At 42.6% G+C, this 24,358-nt stretch overlaps 2 protein-coding genes and 1 long non-coding RNA gene across 4 annotated transcripts in view; 2 read left to right on the top strand and 1 right to left on the bottom strand.

Moving 5' to 3' along the window:
* RRAS2 (RAS related 2) overlaps positions 1–9,780 on the top strand; it is a 71,533-nt gene extending 61,753 nt beyond the window's left edge. For both annotated transcript variants that reach the window (XM_032853530.1, XM_032853531.1), the window contains exons 5-6: positions 5,955–6,073; positions 8,256–9,780. In XM_032853530.1, the coding sequence (XP_032709421.1) occupies positions 5,955–6,073; positions 8,256–8,343 (207 nt within the window). In that variant the 3' untranslated portion in view covers positions 8,344–9,780. The remainder of the gene's footprint in view (positions 1–5,954; positions 6,074–8,255) is intronic.
* A 4,366-nt stretch (positions 9,781–14,146) lies between these two features.
* Positions 14,147–17,500, top strand: LOC116865223. The gene is made up of 2 exons (XR_004382163.1): positions 14,147–14,814; positions 16,372–17,500. It is a non-coding gene; the product is annotated as an uncharacterized LOC116865223 (long non-coding RNA).
* A 960-nt stretch (positions 17,501–18,460) lies between these two features.
* Positions 18,461–24,358, bottom strand: part of SPON1 (spondin 1) — a 253,873-nt gene continuing 247,975 nt past the window's right edge. The window contains exons 12-16 of the mRNA XM_032853529.1: positions 24,012–24,182; positions 23,758–23,925; positions 22,848–23,012; positions 20,709–20,972; positions 18,461–18,834 (exon numbers count right to left, since the gene is read on the bottom strand). Coding sequence (XP_032709420.1) covers positions 18,671–18,834; positions 20,709–20,972; positions 22,848–23,012; positions 23,758–23,925; positions 24,012–24,182 — 932 coding nt within the window. The 3' untranslated portion in view covers positions 18,461–18,670. The remainder of the gene's footprint in view (positions 18,835–20,708; positions 20,973–22,847; positions 23,013–23,757; positions 23,926–24,011; positions 24,183–24,358) is intronic.

The following is a 24,358-nucleotide window of genomic DNA, read 5'->3' as shown; positions in this document are numbered from 1 at the left end:
TCTGTCATTAATTACTTCTTCTTACTATGTATAGATGGGTCATGTGCCATTCTCTGTAGCTGAATTACATTATGAAGGAGGGATGGGGCAAGGTACCTTTTGGAAGAATAAATGAGCAGAAAGACAAATAGCAGAATTCTTTTTTTTTTTTTCCCCTTCCAAATAGCAGAATTCTTAAGGACATGTATTTCCCTTTCCCAATCAAAGTCATATTAATAAAGTAATTCTTGATTGACTTGTCTCAAATACTAATTTTTATTTTTTTTTCCTGTATGTTTTCATTTACTTACTTGATTGGTCGTACTCTATCTACCTACCGTATATCTTTATTAGTTAATGACTATGCACTCTTTTGGGCTCTGAGTGTACAAAGACAAATAATGCCTTACTCCCTAGCTACAAGGGATGTGATATAGGGATAGTGGGAGAGCGAACCTGAGAATTGGGGTATAGTATGTTTCTGGTTTTGTCACTGGTCACTGTAGGGCATGATGGGAACTCCAGGGCATTGTTCTAAAACCTCATGGACACTAAGGGGGAAGTTATTGATTGCTTAAGTCTTGAAGTGTTATTAAGGAACAAACTAAGAGTATAGAGTTTGGAGAGAAGGGGTGGCATCCCAGGAAGAAGGAAGAGAATTTGTGACAACACAGAGGTATTTTTGTAGGAAGGCATTTCCCATGTCAATTTAAAAAAGGAATTTGCTATTTAAATTGGCTTCTGTGAAGCTTTCTTTTCTTACTTGGCTTCCTTACTTGTTAATTGCTTGCTTGATTTGATTGATTTATATTTCAAAACCATAGGCCTAATGGTATATAAGCTATTTTGAAGAGAGGCAGGAAAGTGTAAAATTTAGAAAAACTTGGGTATACCAGTGCTGTGCAGAACCTGCTGCCCTTTTGGAGCACAACAAGGTTATCCACTATTATGAAGTAATAATTAGATGTATGTATTAATATAATAAACTAATAAACTACATTGAGGTTGCCGAATTTTGAAAATAGAATGTTACACTGGAAGAACGAACTACCTTAAAAGACTAAAGGGAACAACACCTTGAGCTCAGATAGGGCTAGGAATAATTCCTATTCTAGTTAGCCAGAGTGAGAAACCTTGTAATTCTTGGTTTTTGGGTAGTGTACTCAGATGGATTTTGTTGCAATAGTAGGGCAGAATTAGCTCTGGATGAAATCTATTCTGTAGGTACTATGTAAGAAAAAAGATCACACTTTCTAAATAAGTGCATCCCAGAACAAATCTCAAGAACATTTATGGGAATATAAACTTTCTAGAACTCAATAGATAAAAGTTAAGTACCCAACCATCCACTTAAAAATAACCAAGCAAGAAGCAAGAAAATATGACTCACAATAAGGAGGAAAAGCAAAGAATAGAAACAGACCCAGAAATGACACAGATGATAGAATTAGTGTACAGATACCTTAAATATTTCTTAAGACTATATTCCATATGTTCAAGAAGCTAGAGAACACTGAAAATTGAATATCGTAGGTAGAAACATGGAAGATGGAGAAAGATCAAAATTGGACTTACAGAAATTAAAACTACAATGTCTGAGATGAAAAATACCCTGGCTGGGATTAACAGCCAGAAGTAATAGCTGAAAATTTTCTAAACTTGAAGAAAACTATGAAACACATGAAGCTCAGCAAACCCTGAGCCTAAGAAATATGAGGAAAATTACCACAGGACACACATATTTTAATGACATTGTTTAAAACCACTGATAAAGAGAAAATCTGAAAGATAACCAGAGGAAAAGAAAACTATTATCACAGGAACAGAGCTAAAGATGGCAGCAGTCATCATGGTTTCTCATGGGCAGTGATACAAGGGAGAGGAAGATAGTGGCACAACATCTTTCAAGTATTGAAAGAAGAAAATCATCTAAAATTAAATGGCCAATAAAAATGTTTTTAAAAAATGAAGGTGAAATAAAAACTTAGCCCAGATCTACAAAAGGGAGAGGATTCATTACCAGCAGACCTGCATTATAAGAAATGAAAAGAAGGAAAATTATACCAAACGGCAATCTGAATCTATAAAAAAAAAAAAAAAAAAGAGCACCAGAAATGATAGTCGTGTGGGCAAATATAAATTACTTTTACTGTTATTTAAATCTCTTTAAAATATAATTGGATTTTTTAAGATTTTTTGTTTATTTGACAGATCACAAGTAGGCAGAGAGGCAGGCAGAGAGAGAGAGGAGGAGGAGGCAGGCTCCCTGCTGAGCAGAGAGCCTGATGTGGGACTCAATCCCAGGACCCTGAGATCATGACCTGAGCCGAAGGCAGAGGCTTTAACCACTGAGCCACACAGGCGCCCCTATAATTGGATTTTTAAAGCAAAAATAGTAACTGCCTATTATGAGGTAAAAGGTAATAATAAAATGCAGAAGGAAGAAACATACTATTGTAATAAGATTGTTACATGATACTTGCATTGGTGTAAAGCATTTGAATTAGACTGTGATGAGTGAAAAATGTGTATCATAATCTCTAAAGCAGTCCTTAAAACCACTTAATACATAGTTCATTAGCTAACAAAGGAGAGAAAATGGAATCCTAAGAGCAATACAGTTAACCCAGTAAAAGGGTTAGATCAAAGAACAAATAGGGTGAATAGGAAAGAAAATTCAAGATGACTCCATGGTATCCGTAATGACATTAGCAGTAAACAATATGAGAATCTAAATTAAAAGGCAGACATCATCAAATTGGATAAAAAAGTGAGACACTACAAGAAATCTACTTTTAGTGTAAAGGTGCGAATAGGTTAGAAGTGAAGGGTGGGATAAGATATACCATGCTGATCCTAATGGAAAGCATGTTGAAATGCAACGTAAGTATCAGCCTAAGGCCATTTCAGAGCAAAGAAGATGACCAGGAGTAATGAGGATTGTTTCATAATGAAGAGATTAATATTCGTTAAGAGAACATGACAATCCTAAACATTCATATACTGAATAACAACTTCAAAATTCTTTAAAAAAAAAAAAAAGATTCTATTTATTTATTTATTTATTTATTTATTTATTTATTTATTTATTTATTTGAGAAAGTGAGAGAGTGCCCACAAGCAAGGGGAGCACCACGTGGAAGGAGAGGGAGAGGCAGGCTCCTCGCTGAGCAGGGAGCAGGATGCAGGCCTTGATCCTGAGCCCCAGGATGCTAGGATCATGACCTGAGCCGAAGGCAGAAACTTAACAACCGACTGAGCCACCCAGGTGTCCCAACAACTTCGAAATTCTTAAAGCAAACATTGAAAGAACTGCAACAAGTAATTGACATACTCATAGTCAGAATTTCAACACTGCTCTGAGTAGTTAAGTAGAAAGTCAGTAAGGATCTTGGCGGCTTGAATAACATTATCGAATAACTTACTCTAACCGACATTTAGTGAATGCTCCACCCAACTACAGTGGAATACACATTATTTTGAAATGAGAACAAGTCTCAGTAAGTTTAAAAGGACTCTAGTCAGACCAGGTATGTTCCTTGTCCATGGTGGAATTAACTTGGAAATCAGTAACAGAAACCTATCTAGGAAACCCCTAAATATGGAGAAACCAACAAACTTTTAACTCACCCTTGGTACGAAGAAGTGATCAAAAGGAAAATTATTTAATAAAGTATTATGAACCAAGTTATAATTAAAACAACATATCAAAATTTGAGATGCTACCAAAGAAGAAAATACAAATTTATAGTATAAAGTGGTTATTATTAGAAAAGAAAAAGGCTCCATTCAAAGGCTAATTTCTACCTAAACTAGAAGAAAAAAGCAAATTAAAACCGTAGTAATTAAGGAAGGGAAATAAAGAAGAATGGAAATCAATGAAATTGAAAATAAAAAATCCATAGAAAGATAAATCTGGTTTTTAGAAGATTAGTCAAAGTGACAAATCTAGCCAGAATGACCAGGTGAAAAAGGAGCAAAGCACAGATTACCAGTGTTAGTAATGGAAGAGATTCCATCACTTCAGATCTTACAGATACTGAAAATAAAATAAATACTATATAAAGAAATACTGTGCCATGAAGAAATACCATACTGTAAAGAAACTTTATATCAATAAATTCAGCAAGTTAGATGATATAGTCATATTTCTTAAAATACTACCAAAATTCAAGAAAAAAAACTGCCAAAATTCAAGAAACAAATAGATAACCCAAATAGTGCTGTATCTATAAAATAAATTCAACTGGTTATAAAAACCTTCCCTCAGAGAAAATCCCAGGCCCAGGTGGATTTGCTGGTGAATTATGCCAAACATTTTGCTGAAAGTGTTCAGAAATTGATGATGAGAGGATTCTTTCCAACTCCTCATATGAAGCCAACAGTACTCTGATACCAAAGCCAGACCAAGATGTAAGAGGACTATAGTCCAATAATACTTGTGAACGCAGATGTAAGAAATTCTTAAAATTCTAGCAAATAGAATCTAACAGTATGTATATGAAGAGGACAGTGCACCATTACTTGAGTGGGGTTTACTCCAGAAATGCAGTGTTGACTTAGCAGGCAAAAATGAATCAACACAGTTCACCATGTTAATAAACCAATGTGGAAAAATCATGATCTCAGTAGGTGAAGAAAAAAAAATTTGAGAAATGTAACATCCTGTTGAAAACTCTTTACAGATGGAATAGCAGGAACTTTGTTCACGTGGTAAAGGGCATGTGAAGTGAAGCCCTATACCATTCAGTGTGCTTCATGGGGAAGGACTGAATGCTGCTGGCGTGGCTCTGAATGTGCTAGGCTGGGAGGTCCGGCCAGAAAAAGAAATGAAAGGCATCCACAATAGAGAAGAGGCAATAAAACCGACTTTCGTCGCAAACGACATGATCCTGTAGAAAAGCCTATGGAATTTATGAAAGAGCACCCAGATAATTGAGTTTAACATAGTTCCAGGGTATAACATAAATATACAAGTCATGATTCTATTTTTGTAGAGATGAAGGTACCTCACTGAAAAAAGACCAGAAAAATGTGGTTCTCTGTGGGAGATAACATTCTTGAGTCCACCCTCTCCCCCAGTCTGCAGTTTCTAGCGTCTCTGCGAGTGTTTACTTCTGTGGTAATGACAGCAATAAAAGTCACTGTTTTGGAAAAATAGTTTTCAGCCACACTATGTAAATGTGATGCAGTTTAGCAGTTTTTGGTAAATGTCATGACTTTCAGCCTTTTACGCTGAAAATGTATAGGGCATCACAGTCATTTTATTTTTCTTACTCTTCCCTACCGTTTTAGGATGTTCGTTCTGCCACCCTTCACATCCTAGTATACGGAAGACATTGTGATCGTAATCATTGCTCATTTTTCTCATGTATTTACTGAGCATGTCCTATGTACCGGCTACTGGGGAATGCAGAGATGAGGAAGACCCGTGGCCTCTCGAGGCTTCCGTCCTCTCCGTCCTCACCTCTTTATTATTTTCTCTCTTGGCTTCTCGTATTTGTTTTCTAGACTTCGTGTAGTGCCTGGAACTTGGAAAGGGCAGGCTCCCCATGGCTCTTACACCTGCCCTATCTTTTGTCAGGGATACTTAGCCCACCCCACTGCACCCCCTAATCTTTATTTAGTTCTTGATTTAAACGTCATTCCCAGGGAAGCTTTCCCTGATCTGCCCAGCAGGGTGAAAGAGTCTGCCAACACCTTGTACTTTTCCTTCCCAGAACTTATCACCATTGTATTTAACACTTGCTGATTGACCACCAGACTGAGATCTTGTTGTCAGGTAGTATTTTCATCAGTGAGCTGTTTTTCAGAGACGGGCTCCGGTTCGTATTGAGCTTGTGAGTCTCTGTTTATCTTACGAAAAAGCAGCTCAGCTTGCTGGCTGGATTAGCAACGCAGTGCATGGCCAAGGATTAGATGGAGCAGATCTGATTTTTAATTCTGGACCTCAAATACGACTCTTGGGATTTCAGGTAACACAGGAGGAAGGACAGCAGTTGGCACGACAGCTGAAGGTAACGTACATGGAGGCATCAGCCAAGATGAGGATGAACGTAGATCAAGCTTTCCACGAACTTGTCCGGGTTATAAGGTACGCGAGACACATCTTGGAAGTTTGTTTTAATTTATGGGATTTAACAGGTAATTACACTGTGCTTTTGAAAACCATAAGCTGAGAAAGAAATTGCTACTCAGCGTTTAAGAAGGGAAGCTGTATGTAGAAGCACTTCTGTGCTAGGCGTTGACACCCAAGGCATGTTACAGATTTTCATTAAGGACATACTGTATACGAGGTATTTCCTACATATAAAACCAAATTTAATTATATTGAAGGAGAGAGTACACATAGAGATTTTGGGAAGAATCTGTGCTACTTCCAGAGGTGTCCATAGCGTGAAGATAGTGAGGACAATAGCTGACATTTGAGTGGAAATCTCTGCCAGACACTGTGCCTCATACTTCACGGGTATCACTACACTGAATGCTCACCACAACCCAGTAAGCTAAATACTTTCATCTATCCTGACTTTCGGATGGGAAAGCAGGTACATCAAGGTGAGTTAACTTGCTCAGAGTTTTGGCGTTAAACGGCAGGGCTGGGACTCAAATCCGTGTCTCTGATTCCAGAGCCTGTGCTCTTCAGCTTTGCTCCATCCCCACGTCTTCCCAGGCGGACAGTGAGCCAGGTGCTGGAGAGTCAGGCCTCCCGTTGGTGGGGTCAAGTGTGACATCTCAGATAACCAAGGGGTTTTCTGTCTGCTGGCCTAGAGGGCCCCTGTGGTTCAGAAAGTGTTAATGGTTCCAGGAAGCTTGAGGTGATGGGTGAGGTCACCTGGAGTTGGTTACTGTGTGAGAAAGATTGAGTTGCTTTAGAGTGGGAGGGGTTTAATTTGATTATTTTTAGCCTTGGTGGCTTGGCCTCTACTTCACCCTGGGCTCTCTAGGTCTGCTAGTCTCTGTCTGACAGCTATATGGAGTGAGCTGGGGTTAATTGTGAGTGTGCGGGGAATCAGCATCTGCGCTATGGGCTTCCTGGGCTTTTTTAGCTCTTTGCATGGGCATTCTCTTTGTAGGGAAAGAGAAGTAAGGTTTATAGTTTTTTATTAGTAGTTTGTTAAAAGTACGAGTTCCATTTTTAAATGAGTACAGAGTTTGCTTTGTAAGAAGAGTTCTGGAGGTGAATGGTGGTGATGGTTGTACCACATTGTGAATATATTTAATATTGTTGAACCGAATGCTTAAAAATGGGTAAGATGTTAAATTTTGTTATGTGTATTTTAACATGGTTTCGTGTGCACACGAATCAGTGCCTTCTTAATGTCACTTTTACTGCCTTTTGAAATATTTGGCCCTGGGTTTTGATCCTTCGAATCTATATTCATATCCGTCAGTCAGTCTGGAGTGAGGAGTGAGTGGGTAGAGGAAGTTTTTTAAAAAAATGTTTAATTTTATTTTTACTTTTAGTAGGCTCCCTGTCCAGCATGGGGCTTGAACTACGACCCCGAGATCAAGAGTCTCTACCTACTGAGCCAGCCAGGTGCCCCTCGAGGAGGCTTTTTTGTGCCAGGCACTGATAGGCCTTTAAACATAACAGGAGCTTCTTAGATCCTCATAGCAACTGTGGAAAGTAGAGTTTATTATTGCCTTCTAAAAAACTGAGGCTCCATAGACGTTAGCTGATTTGTCTAGTGCTGACTTGTGGCTAGTAAGTGGCAGAACAGGCATAGGAACTGTGTATCTCGTACTTTATATTCTACTCTAGCAGTGGATGCTTATTCTTTCTTTATTTTTAAGAATATTTTGTTTATTTGAGAGAGAGAGAGTGAGCAGGACAGAGAGGGAGAGAGAATCTGAAGCTGGCTTCATGCTGCACTCAGAGCCAGACTTGGGGCTTGACCCATGACCTGGAGATCACGAGCTGAGCTGAAACCATGAGTTGGATGCTTAACTGAGTAAGCCACCCAGGCGCCCCAGTGGACTCTTATTCTCAAGTATACCTTATAGTCAGGAAATTTCAAATTGGGAAGGGAACTTAGAGGTCACTGAGTTCAGTATCTCAGTCTGATTCAGGACTCACCTATCCATGAAACTCAGCTCTGCTTATGCTGGTATTGAAATATTTGTGCCCTTTTTCCCCCTCAAAGATTTGCTTTGATTCCCTAGTTGAAATTCAACATTGAGAAGCATAAGCACATAAGCTAGCCTTGTCCAAAAATAATATATTTGTAGTATTACCAGCAAGACAATTATATGTAGATTTTTCTGTCTTACAGGAAATTTCAAGAGCAGGAATGTCCTCCTTCACCAGAACCAACACGGAAAGAAAAAGACAAGAAAGGCTGCCATTGTGTCATTTTCTAAGAATCCCTTGAATTGTAGCTACCAACTGCCAGGAAAAGCCCTCATCTTCTCCTTTTCTCTTTATGGTTTACATCACATCATGTTGGTACCTTTCTAGCCTTAGACAAATGATCACCGTGGTAGCCTTAGACCAAGAAGCTGGCTAATCCTTTCTTGTGAAGCTAATCCTATGGTCATTTCAAGACAGATTTAAAGGAAACACTAAGGCTGCTTCAAAGATTATCTGATTCCTTAAAAATACTGATCTATATACACAGACACATTCTTTTTTAAGGGCTTACATTTTAATAGGGGATGAATCAGTTTTGGAACCTATGCTGTTTGCCAAGCTGAAGTCATAGGTTGCGAAATAACTTTTAACTTCTGGAATCATATTTCCTATTATTACTCTAAATAGAAAAGTGAGGAGTTTTTTTTAAAATGTGAATTTTTGCCTATCTCTAAAAATTTTAATGTCAACTTTAGTTAACCTTAAATACACTGAATTGAATCCACAAAAGTGAGACATCTCAGACCTTTACCAATGCTACAGCCTTTGTTTTCCCATGGCCAAAATACCAAACGCCTATTGTATTTATACATTAGAATCTGCGTATGAAGCCTTTTTAAGTGCTCTGCTCCTAAAGATGATAATAATGTTCTATGTGGCCAGATATTTGGACTTATTCTGGACTTAGGCATTTCAATGTTCTTGGTTTTTTAAGTTAACTCTTTTTTCACAGGCATGTCGAGAGTAAAAATAAATAATTTCTGTCTGTCTTCCTTTTCAAGTATTTGTGGATAAGGGATTCAAAAAAATTAAAACTGTTTTTTGTTTGTAATATAAAATATGGAATTGATCTTTCCGAGGTCAGAGATGATTAATGTTTTTGCTATATACTTTTATACATTATTTTCTTATCAAACTAGTTAACAAGTATTTTTATATGTTTGTAAGCAAATATGCTTTCACAGCATACCTTGTGTATATGTAAAGATAAGTATTTAATTCTCACTGTTCACTTTTAACTGACAAAGAAAAAAAGAGAAAACTACGGAAACTGTGGTAGAACTTTACTTGCCGTTCTGGTCCTGGTCCTGGTGGCGCCCACCTCTGGCCAGTCACGTATCTGCTCGAGAAAACTTCTCCATAGATGACAACAGGATGAGACTCAAGTCACTTTTGAGACACCATACTAGGTATTGGCTGTTGTATCAAGTAGTAAGTGTAAAACTTTTAATTGACAATTAGTATAACTGTGGATGGCTTCTGATTTTGTTTTTAATTCTGTGGATTGTGTTTAAACAATTCAAAAGTATGTTCCTGATTGTGAGATACTAAGTGGTATTGCACAGTTGTCACTTTATTAAATGTGTACAACAGTCCCATGAAGTTGATAAAGCATACCCTTGTATAGCTTCAGGTGCTAGAATTAAAATTGATCTGTTATCACAAGATAAGGTTTGATGACTTGTTATTTGGGTGGTTTCTTGGAGGAACGGCAGTATTGGAAGAAACACGTCAGTAGCTAGTTCTGTGCCTTTTTCCAACAATGCCTTAGGGTTTGCATCTAAAAATCAGAATTGGTTATTTAGTAGGTGAATTTGAAGTGAAATGACTTGGTGTTCTTAGGGATTTCCTGAATATTTTCTGGAGTTGGCATTTCTTAAACTTTTTCTGTGACGTGCCCCTGACAGAAACCCCATCTCTGAAGGAGAGAGGAGGTTGAATACATACACATACACTCCTCTGAAGAAGCAGCCTAGAACAGCGGAAGCACAGTGCACACATTTATTTAAATGCTCGTTAAAATCACTGCCCAGGAAGGTACTGGAGTTACCCTGTGGGTTTTGACACTGTAGTGCTATCACATATCCTTGTTAGGACTTTCAGTTGGGAACGTTTTTTGTTTATCATAGGTAACTTCAAATAACAAGAGATTGTCCATGTAATAGGTAGATTGAATGGGAAACCTTTAATTTTATTCTGAATAGATGACTTATAGCAAAGCAGTTTGAAGGTTAAATTTTGTTTTAATAGTTTACTTTTCTTTTCTCTCTGGGCTTCACTTTGGATACTTTTTGTTGCTACATCTTCAACTTCCCCAGCCTTTTCTTCTCCCGTTGTTTCATCTGCTATTAATAACATTTAATGAATTTTTCATTTGAGACTTCGTGTTCTTTTTTCTTCCGTAGAAGTTTTTTGTTTTTTTTTTTTAAATATCTTCCATCTCTCTCACTGTGCTCAGGTGTTTCTCTTACCCAGTCCCTTCCAACGGAGTTCCCAGGGAATTGAGTCTAATGTCTTATCTGCTGTGGTGTGCAGTGAATTAACTTCTCTTCAGTGCATCTGGGTTGGTTCTAGCTGTGTATCATCCTTGGGAGAATTGAGAAAGGCTGCTTTGAATATTTGAACATGGCTATAATGGCCGTTTTAAAGTCCTTATCTTTATAATTTTTGGATCTATTTCTGTTGACTGGTTTTTCTCTAGTTATGGGTCACATGCTTCTGGGTTTTTTGTTGTTTTGTTTTTTGCATGTCTAGTAAGTTTTAATTGGATGCTGGACGTTGTATATTATTTGTTGTTGGTTGCCTAGATTTTGTTGTCTTCATCTAAAATTTGCCCCCCCCCCCCCCCCCCCCGCCGCCAGTAGTTGATTTACTTATAGTTCAGCTTAATTCTTTCAAGGCTTGCTTTTAAACTTCACACAGTCTCAAGTATCTTCCTTCACCACGGATGGTTTAGCTTTCCTACTAAGGTGTGGCCTTCTTAGTGTCTCTACTGAATGCCCTTTGTAATCAGTGAGGACTCTCCAGTTTGGCTAATGGGAACCAAACAATTCCCAGCCCATGTGAGCTCTGGGCGACCATTCTATCCATAGCTCCTGGATCATCCTTTGCCCAGCCTCAGGAGTTTCATCCTATATATGGATATCTTAATATCCAGGAAAGACTTGAGACCCTATGCATATTTTTGGAGTTCTTTTTTTCTGTATAGCTCTCTCCCCTCCACAACTTTGCCCTGCAGCTTCTGTTGCCTCAAACTCCCAATGTCTGGGACAGATCTCCAGTATCTGTCTTTTCAGCTTAGGGAAACATTTATGCTCTGCTTGGAATCCCTTTTCTACTCTGTAGTCAGGGCAATCTTAAGGCTTACCTTTTTGTTTCTCTCCCATCAGAGATGGTAGTCCTGTGCTGTCTGGTATATATAATGGTGAAAATAGGTGTTTCACATACTAATTCCAGTTTTCTGGTTGTCTACGGCAGGAAGATAAATCTGCTTCCTGTTACTTCTCTCTCGGAAGCTGAAGTCTCTCTCATTTGATCTGTCATACAATCAGAGGTGCCTTGTAGCCCTCTTATTTTACGATTTGAAATCTTATTTGTTTGTTTTTAACAAAGAATGGCCAGTCTTGGGGCATGAATAATCCTTGTCTGTGTGACCCATTTTTTTTCCTCTATAGCTATGGGATTGGGAAAAAAAAATTTTTTTTTTTTTAAAGGACCATACGGTATAAATGTCATCTTGGGTTCTTTGGGCTGTATGGTCTACGTCCCAGCTACCCCGCTCTGCCATTGTATCACCAAAGCCACCATAAACAGTGTATAAATGAACGAGTGTGGCTGTGTTCCAATAAAACTTTATGTGGGGACACTGAAATTTGATTTCATATCGTTTTCATGTCATAAAATGTTAATCTTCTTTTGAATTTTTAAAAAAATTCATTTAAAATTGTAAAAACTGTTCTGTACAAAAACAGATGGCAGATTGGATTTGATCTGTGGGCCATGGTTTGCCAGTCTTGCTCTAGAGCACATGTAGCATTTGAGATCACAGTCCCAACTTTAGAATCTCTTCTCTTTATAGATGTGAAAATTCTTTCAAACAGTATTTCCTGAATTGAGAGTCACGAATTCTATCCTAGGAATTTTGTCTCTATGTTATTTGTTTAGGGATTTACAGTATTTCAGGGTTGGACATTATGCCTTACATCTTACACTGATGATTCCTTTAAATTTGGAGCTTCAAAATTTTAACATATAAATCGGTCCCTTTATCATTTGACTTTTAGAATTTGCTGTAATAAGGTTCTATATACATCAGATCTACGTTGTTCCTCTTCTGACTTTTCATCACTACCAGTTTTATTTCTTTTCCCTTTCCTGTACGTAAATGACCTCATTCAATAGCCAGCTGGCAGATAAATAGGATAGGTGATAATAAAGTGGTTATTTTCAGTATCACTTGACCACTTAAGAGTATTTAACCAGTAACTGCATATAAAGCATCAAGGAGCTTTTTTAGAAAAAAGGCATTTTAATTTGAACGGATGTCTTTGTGCAGGACTTCATTAGGTGTTCTGGGAAATGGATAAACGTGGAACATTTCCTCCCTATAAACTTTGGTATCTAGTGGAGGACGACTGCGAGTGAGAAGACAAGTGCCAGGGCAATAGTTAAAGGAGAGTGAGAAGCATGCATAAGGCTGTCCGGTCCTGCAGATGGTAATGTCCCTTCTGGAAGAGGTGAGGGAGCTTCTTAGAAGCAGTGCTTTAGCCAGAGCAATATGGATTGGTGGGGTCTCAGATGGGAGGAGAGGAAAAGAGAGGGGATGGGACGGAAGGCTGGGGAAAAGCCTGGGTAAAGACATAGAGTTGTCAGAATGCAGGGAGTATTCTGGGATTGGAACCTTAATCTAAAATGATTCTAAGTGCAATGGGAAAAAATAATGATAAAGTAGACCAGGCTTGGGTTGTAGAGAGCTTTAAATAGGATGGCCCTTCTGTACGTAATGGGGAACTGCCAAGGATTCTGAACAGGGAGTGCGTGGATCTAATCTAGCAGTATGGATGACAGCGTGGTTCTGAGGAAGGGTGATCAGGTAGGAGGTTGTTAGAGTCATGGACTGTCTCTTTCCAATTTGTTCTGCCCCCCACATTATTGCAATGGCCTTTGAAGTAGTCTTTTTATTTGCATTTTGCCCCCACAAAGCTGTTCTGTAAATACAGCTAAAGGGATCTTTTTTAAGGCCATAAATTAAATGTTACGGTACTGCTTAAAATCTGTCATCACCTCATTGCTCTTGGACTAATACCCAGATTCCTTCCCATAGTGTACAAAGCAAGCTCCTTGCAGGATCTGTCCTTTCCTTGCTTCTCACACTCAGGCTGATGTGCTCTCTTAAACCCTGTAGCATGCCAGAGTTTCCCAGACCACTGATTGACTTGACTATTCCAATTAGGTGTTTTATCCTTTTGCTTTTAATTTAGACCAGCCCCCTATAACACCACATTGCCCTGTATTTACTTAGGGGCACATCATAGATGAGGATTTTATCTGTCTTGTCTGATCTGTACTTGAGTGTCATAGTCTCTGTGAGGGCAGGAGCACATCTGTGTTTACTGCTTTACCCACATTGCCTGGCATGTGCAGAAAAACCATTTGATGAATGGTTAAGGCACACAGGCAACTCTCTAGTGGCAGAAATACATGGTGATTGTGGCAGGTACATGCAGGGTGAGTCCAGGAGGCATTCGGGAATGCAAATTGGAGCTCCAAAGAGGAGGCTAGGATTGCAAGTGCAGGTTGGGAATTTATCTATTTTGATCTGGTGATTACAGAGGTGGGAGTTGCTTGAAGTAGAGATTATTTGAGGGAAGATTCAAGGGTAAAACTTTTGGGGAAGATGAACATTTGGGGATAAAACAGTAAAAGGCAGCACAAAGCCAAGAAAAGCAGCCGGAAACTGGAGACCCAGGAGATTATTGTCGAAGAAGCTAAGGGGTAAGGGGCCGGTCAGAAGGTGTGAGTACTGTACGGATATGGGGGTGGGACGTGGTGGGGAGTAAGAGGCAGCAGTGATTGTGTAGATGTTGCTGAAGACTTCGAAAGTTTTGTGTCATCTGGTTGTGGGAACCAGATTATAGTGGGTTGTGGTGTGATTGGAGGACAAGGAAGTGGAGGAAGTGTGGGCTACCGTTCTGAGAAATTCTGTGGCAAAATCAGAGGGCGATAGGGCAGTTATCCTGCTTGCATATGGTTGGATGTTAGAGTAAGAAGAGCCAGGGCCTGGTCCTTAATCCTAGATAAGTAGGTTTAAGGTCTGCAGGTAGGTATTGCCGGTAGACACAGATGCTCTGGAGACATCCAGAGGCTGACAGTTTGTGGGGCAGGGTGGGGTGGGGAGATCCCTTTCTGCCTGGGGGTTGTGAGCGGCATGCAGTTCTGCACTTCTGAGACTGTCTCGGGAACAGCCAGTTTGAAAACTTGTTCCTTCCCACTGTGGGGGAATGATACTTTTGCTAAATGTTAATTTAAAAAAATCCAACTCTTAGAAAAATAATCATACTCCTGGATATTGTGGCAATGTCAAATGAATGACTATAAAAGTTTCTGAACACTCATTTTCAATTTCTGTATCTCATTGTAGGCTGGTGACGGTTGGTGGAGGTTCGCAGGCTGCACGTCTCTGCGTAGCACCAATGTAGTGGGTAAGGGAGCAGGAGATTGAGGTATTTTTCACAAGTGCTCCTTCTGGCTTCCTTAGGCTCGTGAATTCCAGGGGAAGATCGCAGTAGGAAATGCTTGCCTCCTAAAAACACAGACTCAACTTTTTTTTTAAACAGGAAAAATACAAATTCTACTTTTATAAACATCAGGTCTTCTAAAGGAGTCAGTAGTCTTGAATACGATGTTTGCCCTCTTCCCTTCTGCTAATACTTAGAATCATTGGAAGTAAAAGAAAACTGTTCAAAGACATAATAGTTAAAATGTGAGAACCGTTAACTGACATATGAGAAATCCTCGAATATGAGAACTATTACCAGTCAGTTCTAAGGGCAGGAAGTGGTTAAGAACATGTTCTGAATTTCATGAGAATTTAGAGCAGTATGAGAAAATGTTAATGAATGCTATCTTATGTTCAACATTGTAAATGTTAAATGAAAAATCTGAAATTGCATTTTGGTCTGATGAGAGCCGGGTTGAAAGTATCGCATGTATACTTTGTCAGGACATTTTCAGTTAGAGGTGACAGATGCAAGTCAGGCCAGCTTCAACACAAAGTGGGCATTTACTGGTTTCTGAAGAAGTGGGGGGCTGGTGGGGTGAAACTGGCATCCAGGGACTCCTCCATCGGCGTGCCGTCACGACTCGTTCTCAGGATGAGAACTAGCTTAACCGGGGAGATGGGGTGGAGAAGTCCTCTAGTGTGAGCCCGTGTGTGTCAGAGCCCGAGCCAGAAAACGGGAAGTACCTGGCTTCCGCTCTCATGGCTCCTCAGGACCACAGCAGTGGTTTGAACGTGGGTTCCCTGTGCTCAGCCATGGCAGGACTTCTTGCCTCTCTTCCCCATTGAGTGTATAAAACTTTCCAAACCCACAGGGATCTAAAGCAGGGATGCTGTTATTTAAATCTGACATTTTTGTACAGATCTTTTGCTCACAGATTTCAAAGGATTCAAATTGAAGAATTATCTTCATGCTCATTAGCATTCAGTTGCTATTTATAGTTTTACAGCATCTCCTTTTCAAAAGAGACTAATTTATTTCACTCATTCTCCCTACTTTGGGCGATATGAAGAATGACATCAATCACTGCATTGTTAAAATTAATAGCACCAAATAACCAAAGAGTGGGGTGAATGTGTCTTCCTTGATTCTGTGTTGTAATTAGGGATTAAACATGTATGTTTACTCTTACTTGGACAGTAGTGTCCATTTCTTAAGGGTGTATTTAACTTGGGGTAAGGGGGAAAGGGACATACCATCCTGGTACACTGTAATATTTAGCTCCTTTAATCTCTTGCCTGAAACATGTGGGCTGTTGTTAGGTCACAGAGATCATTAGATAGATATAGAGAATTATTGTGTATTGACATTTTAGCCACAGATTTGACCTGTACTAAGTTTCTGGAGAATTGTAGTCTTGTGAGCATATGTAAGAAGTATACAGACTTCTGAGTATGCCTAAGACATGTTTAATACACAAAGTTTAAATTGTAAGCATAGCACGATATCTTTAATTTTTTTTCCGTTCTGGGTCTGAAGAAGCCCAGGCTTTATTCTCTTTTGTTACAACAGATTTCCTTCAATTAATGCAGTGGCAAGGAAGGTGGCAGGTGAGTGACCCATTGTCTGCTTGGGGAATAGATCTCTAATCTTACTGTCCTTTTAAAATGTGAATGTAAATTGGGTTACAGCTAGTTTGCCATTGATGATACATACAACAATTGTAGCTCCCCTTTATGTGGCGGTTCTTACTGGGTGTCTTATGAGCAGTTTATTATCTCAAGTGGAATTTGAAACATTTCATTGTTGTAGTAAAAAAAATCTTTATTTCCAAAAGGATTGGTTAGCCAGGAAAACTATAAACTACCTGACCCAAGACTTTGGTAAGAAAGAGATTTGATGCTTCTTATAAATTCCCCCTTGCAAAAGAAATAACACTTACGTAACAAGAAACAGGTTACCCATTCTCAGCCATTAACCAGTTACCTGGTTTTAAGTCTCCACAATTAGGACTTAAAATGTATCCTAGAGAGACCTGATAAGAACACGAGACACTAGGGTGGCTTGTTCTTAGACTTATATAGGAATCACTGATGTGTGGAACTTTGATTTTTGTGTGTTAAAAATAAGTATGCCAGGCATAATGTTGCACAAGTGGGCAGATTCTGTATCGAGACTTTCTGTCCAAATTAAACCTCTTATTTCTTTATATTATGCTCCTTTGTGGGGCAAGATAATTCATTTAAAGATTACAAAGATAATACGGGACACAACTCAAAGTTCCAGAAGACTCTGGGATGTGGTAATAATGGTCCCTCTCCAACGAGGGAGCAAAAATCATTATCTTATGCCGAATATGAATCAGTGGGCTAACTGAAAAAGGCCCAACCTTCTGAACACTTAATAGTTTAAAAACACGAAGACAGACCCAAATGAGTTTTTTATTGAAGATTCAGGGCTATATCATATATGTGTGGTGTTTGGAAATATCCTGATGTGTTTAATGCATATTCTTAAAGTAATGTACTCAAGACACTGAATGCATCTCATCCATGGTACATATTTGGACTAAGCGTAATGATAAACCTGCAACAGAAATGAAAGTTTTAACAATAAACGAATGAATAAAAACAGCTGCTGTACTCAGCTCAGTAAAAATGTCTTCTTACACGAATTGTTGATAGTGAGAATCCCTGAATTTGATGCTGATGCGTGCTCAGAAGGGGAAAACCATGGCCTTGGAGGACCAGAGCCCTGGTGTGGAAAGCCCAGGTAAAGTTTGGCTTTCCCCAGATTTTCCTACCCAGCCCAATTCTGTACTATTCCTTTCTCCCTCGATTTCTGTCTTGCTTGGTTTCTGAAATACTTTATCTTTCTACATCTAAAACTTTAGGCTTAAAACAGACTCTTCAAAGTATAGATAGTATTTTTGTTCAAACAGTGGCTTGGTGGGATGGGGGCAGACACTGTTAACTAAAAAAAAAGGCTAGGTGTGTGTGTCCGAAGATATTAAAAGCTCAGGCTGGGGACTGCTTAGGGAGGCCAGTTTTGCTGCCTTGTTTCTAGTAAGGATGAGGTCAGAAGGTTTAGAAGGCTGGCTTCCCAGGAGAATTGTGACACACAGAAGAAGAAAGCTAGGGAAAAATACTTCCTAGACTTAGTACCTTTTACCTCAGGTGTAATAACTGGCGACCTTACATTCCAGTAAAGCAGCCATCATTTCCTTTCTCTGGGATATCAGGAACCAACATTAGAAGGGGAGATAAATGTATTCAGAACTTCAGAATTTCTGGAAGAAAAGCCACCCTCTATCAGTGCTCTTCATGTCTACCAGCTGTTTTCCCCACAAGGAGACTCAACAAAGGAGCTAAAGTTCCACTAAATGAAAGGACATGGGCAGACCAAGAGGTTCCTACATGAGCAAGCAGGCCGAAGGCAAGAACGAGAGGCATCTGTGCTCTCCGTCTCAGCAGGACAACTTCCTCCCTGCTGTACCCCGAGACTGAGATCTGGGAGTCCCTTCCAGCCCCAGCTGCCTCCCTGTGGAGGAGGCCAGGCTTCTGTGTGCCCCCCAGGTGGGACACCTTTCCGTCTAGGACAGGGGGGCTGGCACTTCTCACTTCTGTGCTGGAGGAGGGCGCCCCACGCAGCCTGTGCCTACCAAGCTGTGGACAGAAAGGATGGCCCCGGCCTCCACAAGACTACTGGGCGAACCGGACTGCAGAAATGAACACTAGCATATACAATTTAAATTGCCTTAAACAACAAGCAGACAGACACTCCAGCCATTGGCGACTGTACGAATCTAGGGTGCAGCCCTGGACCACTTACACCCTGGCTAACAAGGGTGCACATTGCACGCTCTGATCTCCTTCTTGTCCTTGCAGCTGCTAAACTGGGAGCTTTTGAACCTCTTCTTGACGGTCATGTAGCGTTCCTGGATGCCGCCGCCACACAGTTTAGTGCATTCCGACCAGGCTGTCCACGGGCGCATCCTGCAGCCTGGAAGCATGGGAAAGCCCAGTTAGGGCAGCAGACATGGGGAGACCTCCCCGAATGCTGAACTCCAGTACACAGCTGTCAGGCTGAAGGGTCTAGGCTTCCCTGCTCTTGAATGAAATGATAGGTTGAGTTTAACAATGGCTCAAATCCTTATTAGGGAACTTGTGCCCCTCTGACAGCCAGCCAGAAATGACTGATCCTGCTTTGTAGCATTTCATCAAGGGCAGGAGTCCGCATCTCCACCTCCAGAATCTAGGCTGGGCTGTAGGATTTGTTTTGGCCAATGGGACAGGAGCAAACAGGGCTTGGAAAAAAGCTGCTGGGAACACTTCCGCCACCACATAAGCAAGCTGGCTAAACTACTGGGAGGCTCCAGCCAGCCCTGTGGAGGCCCCAGAAGTGCAGGTGAGGCCGGTCTACACCTTCCAGCTCCATTGAGCCTCCAGCTGACTGGAGCTTCATGGGTCTCACCCAGACCTCAGAAGGTCATCTGGCTGAGCCACCCCAAGTCCCTGGCCCAGGAATCACAGTAGTGATTATTTTGGGGCGGCTTGTGGCTGCGGTTAACCACTTTCTCCTAATGCTTTGCTCCCCATGTACTTGGCCTCCTATAAACCCAGGTATAATTTCTTATTGCCTCTACACAGGTAAATATGGCTGCCTTAAAACTTCCCTCGGGCACCTGGTCAGTTAAGTGTCCGACTCTTCATTTCGGCCTATGTCATGATCTCAGGGTCATGAGACGGAGTCCTGTGTTGGGCTCTGGGCTCATGGGGCTTCGGCTTGAGCTGCTCTCTGCACTGCACCCCCGCCTTCCCGCTTGCTCGTGCGTGTGCTCTTTCTCTCTCTCTCTAAAACAAAAACCCTTTCCCTGACTCCCAGAGGTTAGGTTAGATCTTTTGGAAAAAATGTTTCCATGGCCCTCTATGTTACTCTCGTATAACCAAGCACGGTTATGATTATCCATCCAATACTATGCTAAGTTTCATGGAGAAGACCATGGCACAGTGCCTACTTGGCACATAGTTGGGCTTAATGAACATCTGTTGAGTGACTGACTGACTATACTGTCCAACAGACACCACTCGGATACGTGCACAGCTTCTTAACAGAAAGGAAGGGAACTATCGGGGAGCGTTTCATGATCTGCATTTTTCTCTTTGTCTTAGCTGGAGCCCCAGCTCTGGTGAGCTGGAGGTGAAATGTCTTAAAGAGAAAAAGGGTTAACTTGAGCTGTGCCTTTTGAAATAAAAACTCCATACCCATTAACCTTTAACTTTACATGGTACCTTCCTCATCCACTCCAGGGAATCTAAACACCATCGATTGTCTGTACCCAGGACTGAACCATGAGTCTTTCCAACTCAGTATCTCATCTGATTGCTAATGATACTGCAGTCCTTGCCTGTGGACCAGCTTATTCAACAGTGAAGCCCAAGGCTGGCTTTTTTCTTTTTCTTTTTTTCAAATGCTGGGGTAGGGGACACATTTTCCTGGGCTACAAATAGACCTAGGCTTTGTGCCTGTGTTTGCCACGTCCAGACCACTCGGCACAGGTCTGTTAAAGTCCCTCTTGCGTAAAACTGCCTGCAGAATCAAGTGTTAAATCCTCAGCAGGCCACTGGACTTTTTATGGTCTGGTCCCCCCCTTCCCTAGTCCCCCCCACCGCAGCCTGTTTTCCTGCCTCTTCCCTTGGGCTCTGCTCCACTGCCTCTGTTTCATCGACTGTCTCATGCTCTTTGGCACTTCTCTGCCTTTGCAAGTACTGTTTCTGCTGCCTGGGATGCAAGCCCCTGTCAGTTTTTCAAGACCCACTCGCATTTCCCCTGCTTCGACAGTGCCCTGAATCCAGCCTCCCGTTGAGGAGCAATACCTGGAAACGGCTCGCCATCGGACTCCTCCCGCAGCTGCTCACTCCTCCGGCTCTCTCGGGCCTCCCTCCAGCGCAGCTTCTGGATGGAAGGATTTTTCAGGCATTTCCGGACGCGGCACTTTTTCCGCTGTACAGTCTCTGGGCAGGGTGCACCTCCAAACTGAGGCTCCATTTGGATCATCCGGGTTCGAATCATGTGGCCTTTCCCACAGGACTTGTTACATTCTGACCATTGGGACCACTCGGTGAGCTCGCAGTCGATGGCTGGCAAGACACAGAGGGGCATGAGTGTAGCTCACACATAAGGCCACTTAACACCTTACTTTGAACATCTCAATCCAAGCCTGTGAGAAATGCAAAGAAGGTGCTGATAGAACTGAGACTCCTGGAAGTGGACTGACTTCCTCCAGCCTGTGTGGTTAGTAAGCAGAAGAGGCAGGCTTGGTGCCCAGGCCTTAATCAATATGCTGTGCTGACAGGACAAAATGCTTTGGGGGGAACTTGGGAGATATGTTCAGAGCCTCTTGCCTTGCCCTGTATCTGGAATATTGTCAAATCAGCCTCTAGTGGCATAGAATGGCCTCTCACTTGGAGTTTCTTAGGGAAGGCACAGCTCACTGGTGTGGTGTTGCACAGCTAGACCCTGAAGGACCAGAAACCAAGGCCATAGTGACTTTTGCTGTAGGACCCTGTAGCTTGTCTTGTTAGACATCATCTGTGCAAAAAACATAGGAGCCAGAATTGGGGAATTCAGTAGAGAAGAGGAGTGAGAACAAGTGGTGTCTTACGGTTTATCAGGGTTACAGGCTCTAGCATATTTATGAAGTCAGGATCTCACAGATGTAGGGGGGAAACCCAACAGTTGGATTCTCATGGATTCTCAGGCCTCCTCTCTGAGGAGGCCAAGAATTCTGGACTCCTCACTGGCTTTGCAGAGGACAGATCCAGGCTGGATCTAGGAAGAACTCATTTTGGTCAGTAGTTTTGGGCCTTTATCCCTGGGAGCTCAGGCAGCTTTCTTCTCTGTAAAATGTGGATAATGGTATTTTCCCCATTAGGTTGTGAGGATTAGGTGAAGTAATACTTCCAGCCCTGTTTCTGGTGCACAGTGAATGTTCATCTTCTCCATTCAGTGAGCCCTGTGACTATATGGTTACAGGGGTAGCTATCTCGGTCAGGAGTTAGGGAACCCCAGCTCTGGTGAGCTGGGTTGAACACAGGGTCAATCTTAGTTGTTAAAAGCCACAGGCTCAGTTTAATGGTCTGGGTGTTCTCCACCCATGACCGAGTCTGGCTGGAACAGCGTAGGAACTGTAATGTGGAACACTGAGGCCTATGCTTGTCAGGTCTAGTGCTTGACACCTTGTGGCAATTATGTGGTTTAATTCACAGAGCAACCTAGGAAGTGTGTCCCGCTGTTTTACAGATGAGGAACAGGGATGCTAAGTCATCCGCTGAAGGTTGTGCAGCCTGTAAAGGGACAAAGCTGGGACTTGAACCCAGGCAGGCAGCCTGAGTAGTAACAAGGAAGACAGAGCAAGAAAAACCAAGTGTGTTTCAGAGGAAGCCAGAAAACAGATCCTAGCAAGTGTGTTTGATTTTCTACCTCCTAAAAGAGAAATGGGCTCTCTCTCCTTGGAGGTTAGTACCTGCGAAATACAGCTCATCACAAGGGTGGGGGTTGGGGGAGTTGGGGTCAGGCATCGAGTCTTTCATGGCTCGTCTTGGCAAGGCTGCAAATGTATAGGAGTCACTGATTTAATGTCCACCCTCTGGTCATGGGTAAATGGTCCCAGGGAGAAGAAAGAGAAGTAAAAAACATGGAAAACTCATGGATCAGACAGTTCTGAGGGTTTTGGGGTGGGGCGGGCGGGGAGACAGGCCCTATGTGATAAGGCATCTTGAGTCTGTGCTAAGTGTTCAGTGTGTAGTTTGGGTGTTTTGTAGCCGGTAGTGGGATCCCCTCTTGCTGCTGAGGAGACTGAGTTCAACAGCTTTGCTAACACAGAGACCCAAAGCCCATGCTCTTTCTCCCCAGCAGACAGCTGTACTACAGGACCTGGTAGGAGGACCCCTACCCAGCGCTGGGTAACAGGAAAGGGGGTGTGGTGGGGGGGCACCAGGAGCCCCAGGACTTACGGCATTCGGGCAGCATGCACTTTTCCACCTGCTCCAGCTCCTCATTGCAGTCCCCGAGTTCGGCCAGAGACTTGAGCATCCGCTGGCGGGTCCGCATGCCCTTCCCGCAGGTCACGCTGCAGTCACTCCACTCAGACCACGGGGACAGCAAGCACGGGATGGTATCTAGGCCAAGAGCCAGGTTTGCCCCTGAGAACAGGCTCCTTTTACCTTCTCTGCTCTCCTTGTCCCCCCCATCTCCTGTCCCCCCACTCTGGCCCCTGGAGTCTAGTGAAAGGGACTGATGGTTTCAAATGCCCCAAGGGACCCCACACAGCAGGAAGTGGCTCAGTAGACTACGGCTCTTGTCACTCCTGCATCTCCCCTGGGGGTCAGGACCGCAGAAGTAACTCCGTAATATGAATACCCAAGTCCTCGCCCAAAACAGCACCCAATCCCTAAGAACCATGCAGTAAAGTTTTGGACACTCGCTAAAATCTTCGAATGTCCGGACGCTTGTGTGCCTATGTATGCTTGTGTACGGGTTTGTGGGCCTGTGCGTATTTTTGCATAAAGCTGAGGTTGTAATGGTTTATGAGGCCAGGCAAGGCCAATGCAGAACAAGAGTGGGGACCTATGACCTGTGGACTGGATGTCCCGCCTGGAAGTTCTTATTCCACCCCTCCCCCACAACCAAGGTCCTCTGGGGTCCTATACAACACAGCTGCAGGTGGATGCTTTCCAGACGCCACCATTTTGCCATCTCAGCATTGCTCAGTGTTCCTCAAGGGAGGCCCCTCTCTTTGGGTCTGCTTGGTGGACAGAGGACCCTGTTTTCTCCCCGCACCCACCCAGCCTCCTGTCTTGCTGCTGGGGAGGTAGTAAGGGTGCTGGGATCCTCCACACCAGTCCCAGCCCCACACCCACTCACGACACTCGGGCATCATGCACTTCTCCGCCTGGGATGTCTCAGCCTTGCACATGGAGCCGTCTGCCGGGCTCATCTTGACCATGCGGTGCCGCTTCTTCATGCCCATCCCGCAGGTGGCGCTGCACTCTTCCCACTCGCCCCACTCGGTCATCAGGCAGCTGCTGGGAGCTGGGAGGCCAGCCCTGTTGGGGTGGCGTCTGCGGCCTCGGCCACTGCCCTCCCCCTCCCCGCACTCCCTGGGCGACCCTACTCACAGCATTCCTCATTGACTGTGCACTTCTCCGTCTCCTCGGTGGGCAGTGTGCACACAGAGCCGTCCTCAGGGAACTGCTTCACATACCGCTCCCGGGACCGCATGCCCGTGCCGCAGGAGATGCTGCAGGGTGACCAGGTGATCCACTCGGACATGGTGCAGGTGGAGCCGTCTGCAACACACGAGCGGACGCTGTGGGCCTGTGCGCCCAGCTCTCCGGGACAGGGAGCCGGAAGCAACTGGCCAGCTTTCCCATCGCCTGTTCTTGCCTCTTCTGTCCAAGACTAATTCACCATATAATCATGGGTTTGTTTTTGGGTTTTCTGTCTTGTTCCGCTAATCTATAGG

This window comes from Lontra canadensis, unplaced genomic scaffold (assembly GCF_010015895.1).
Source record: "Lontra canadensis isolate GAN:19392208 unplaced genomic scaffold, GSC_riverotter_1.0 scaffold7, whole genome shotgun sequence".
Lineage (NCBI taxonomy): Eukaryota > Metazoa > Chordata > Mammalia > Carnivora > Mustelidae > Lontra > Lontra canadensis.
The sequence above is the reverse complement of the archived record's forward strand: the minus strand, read 5'-3'. Positions and strand labels throughout refer to the sequence as shown.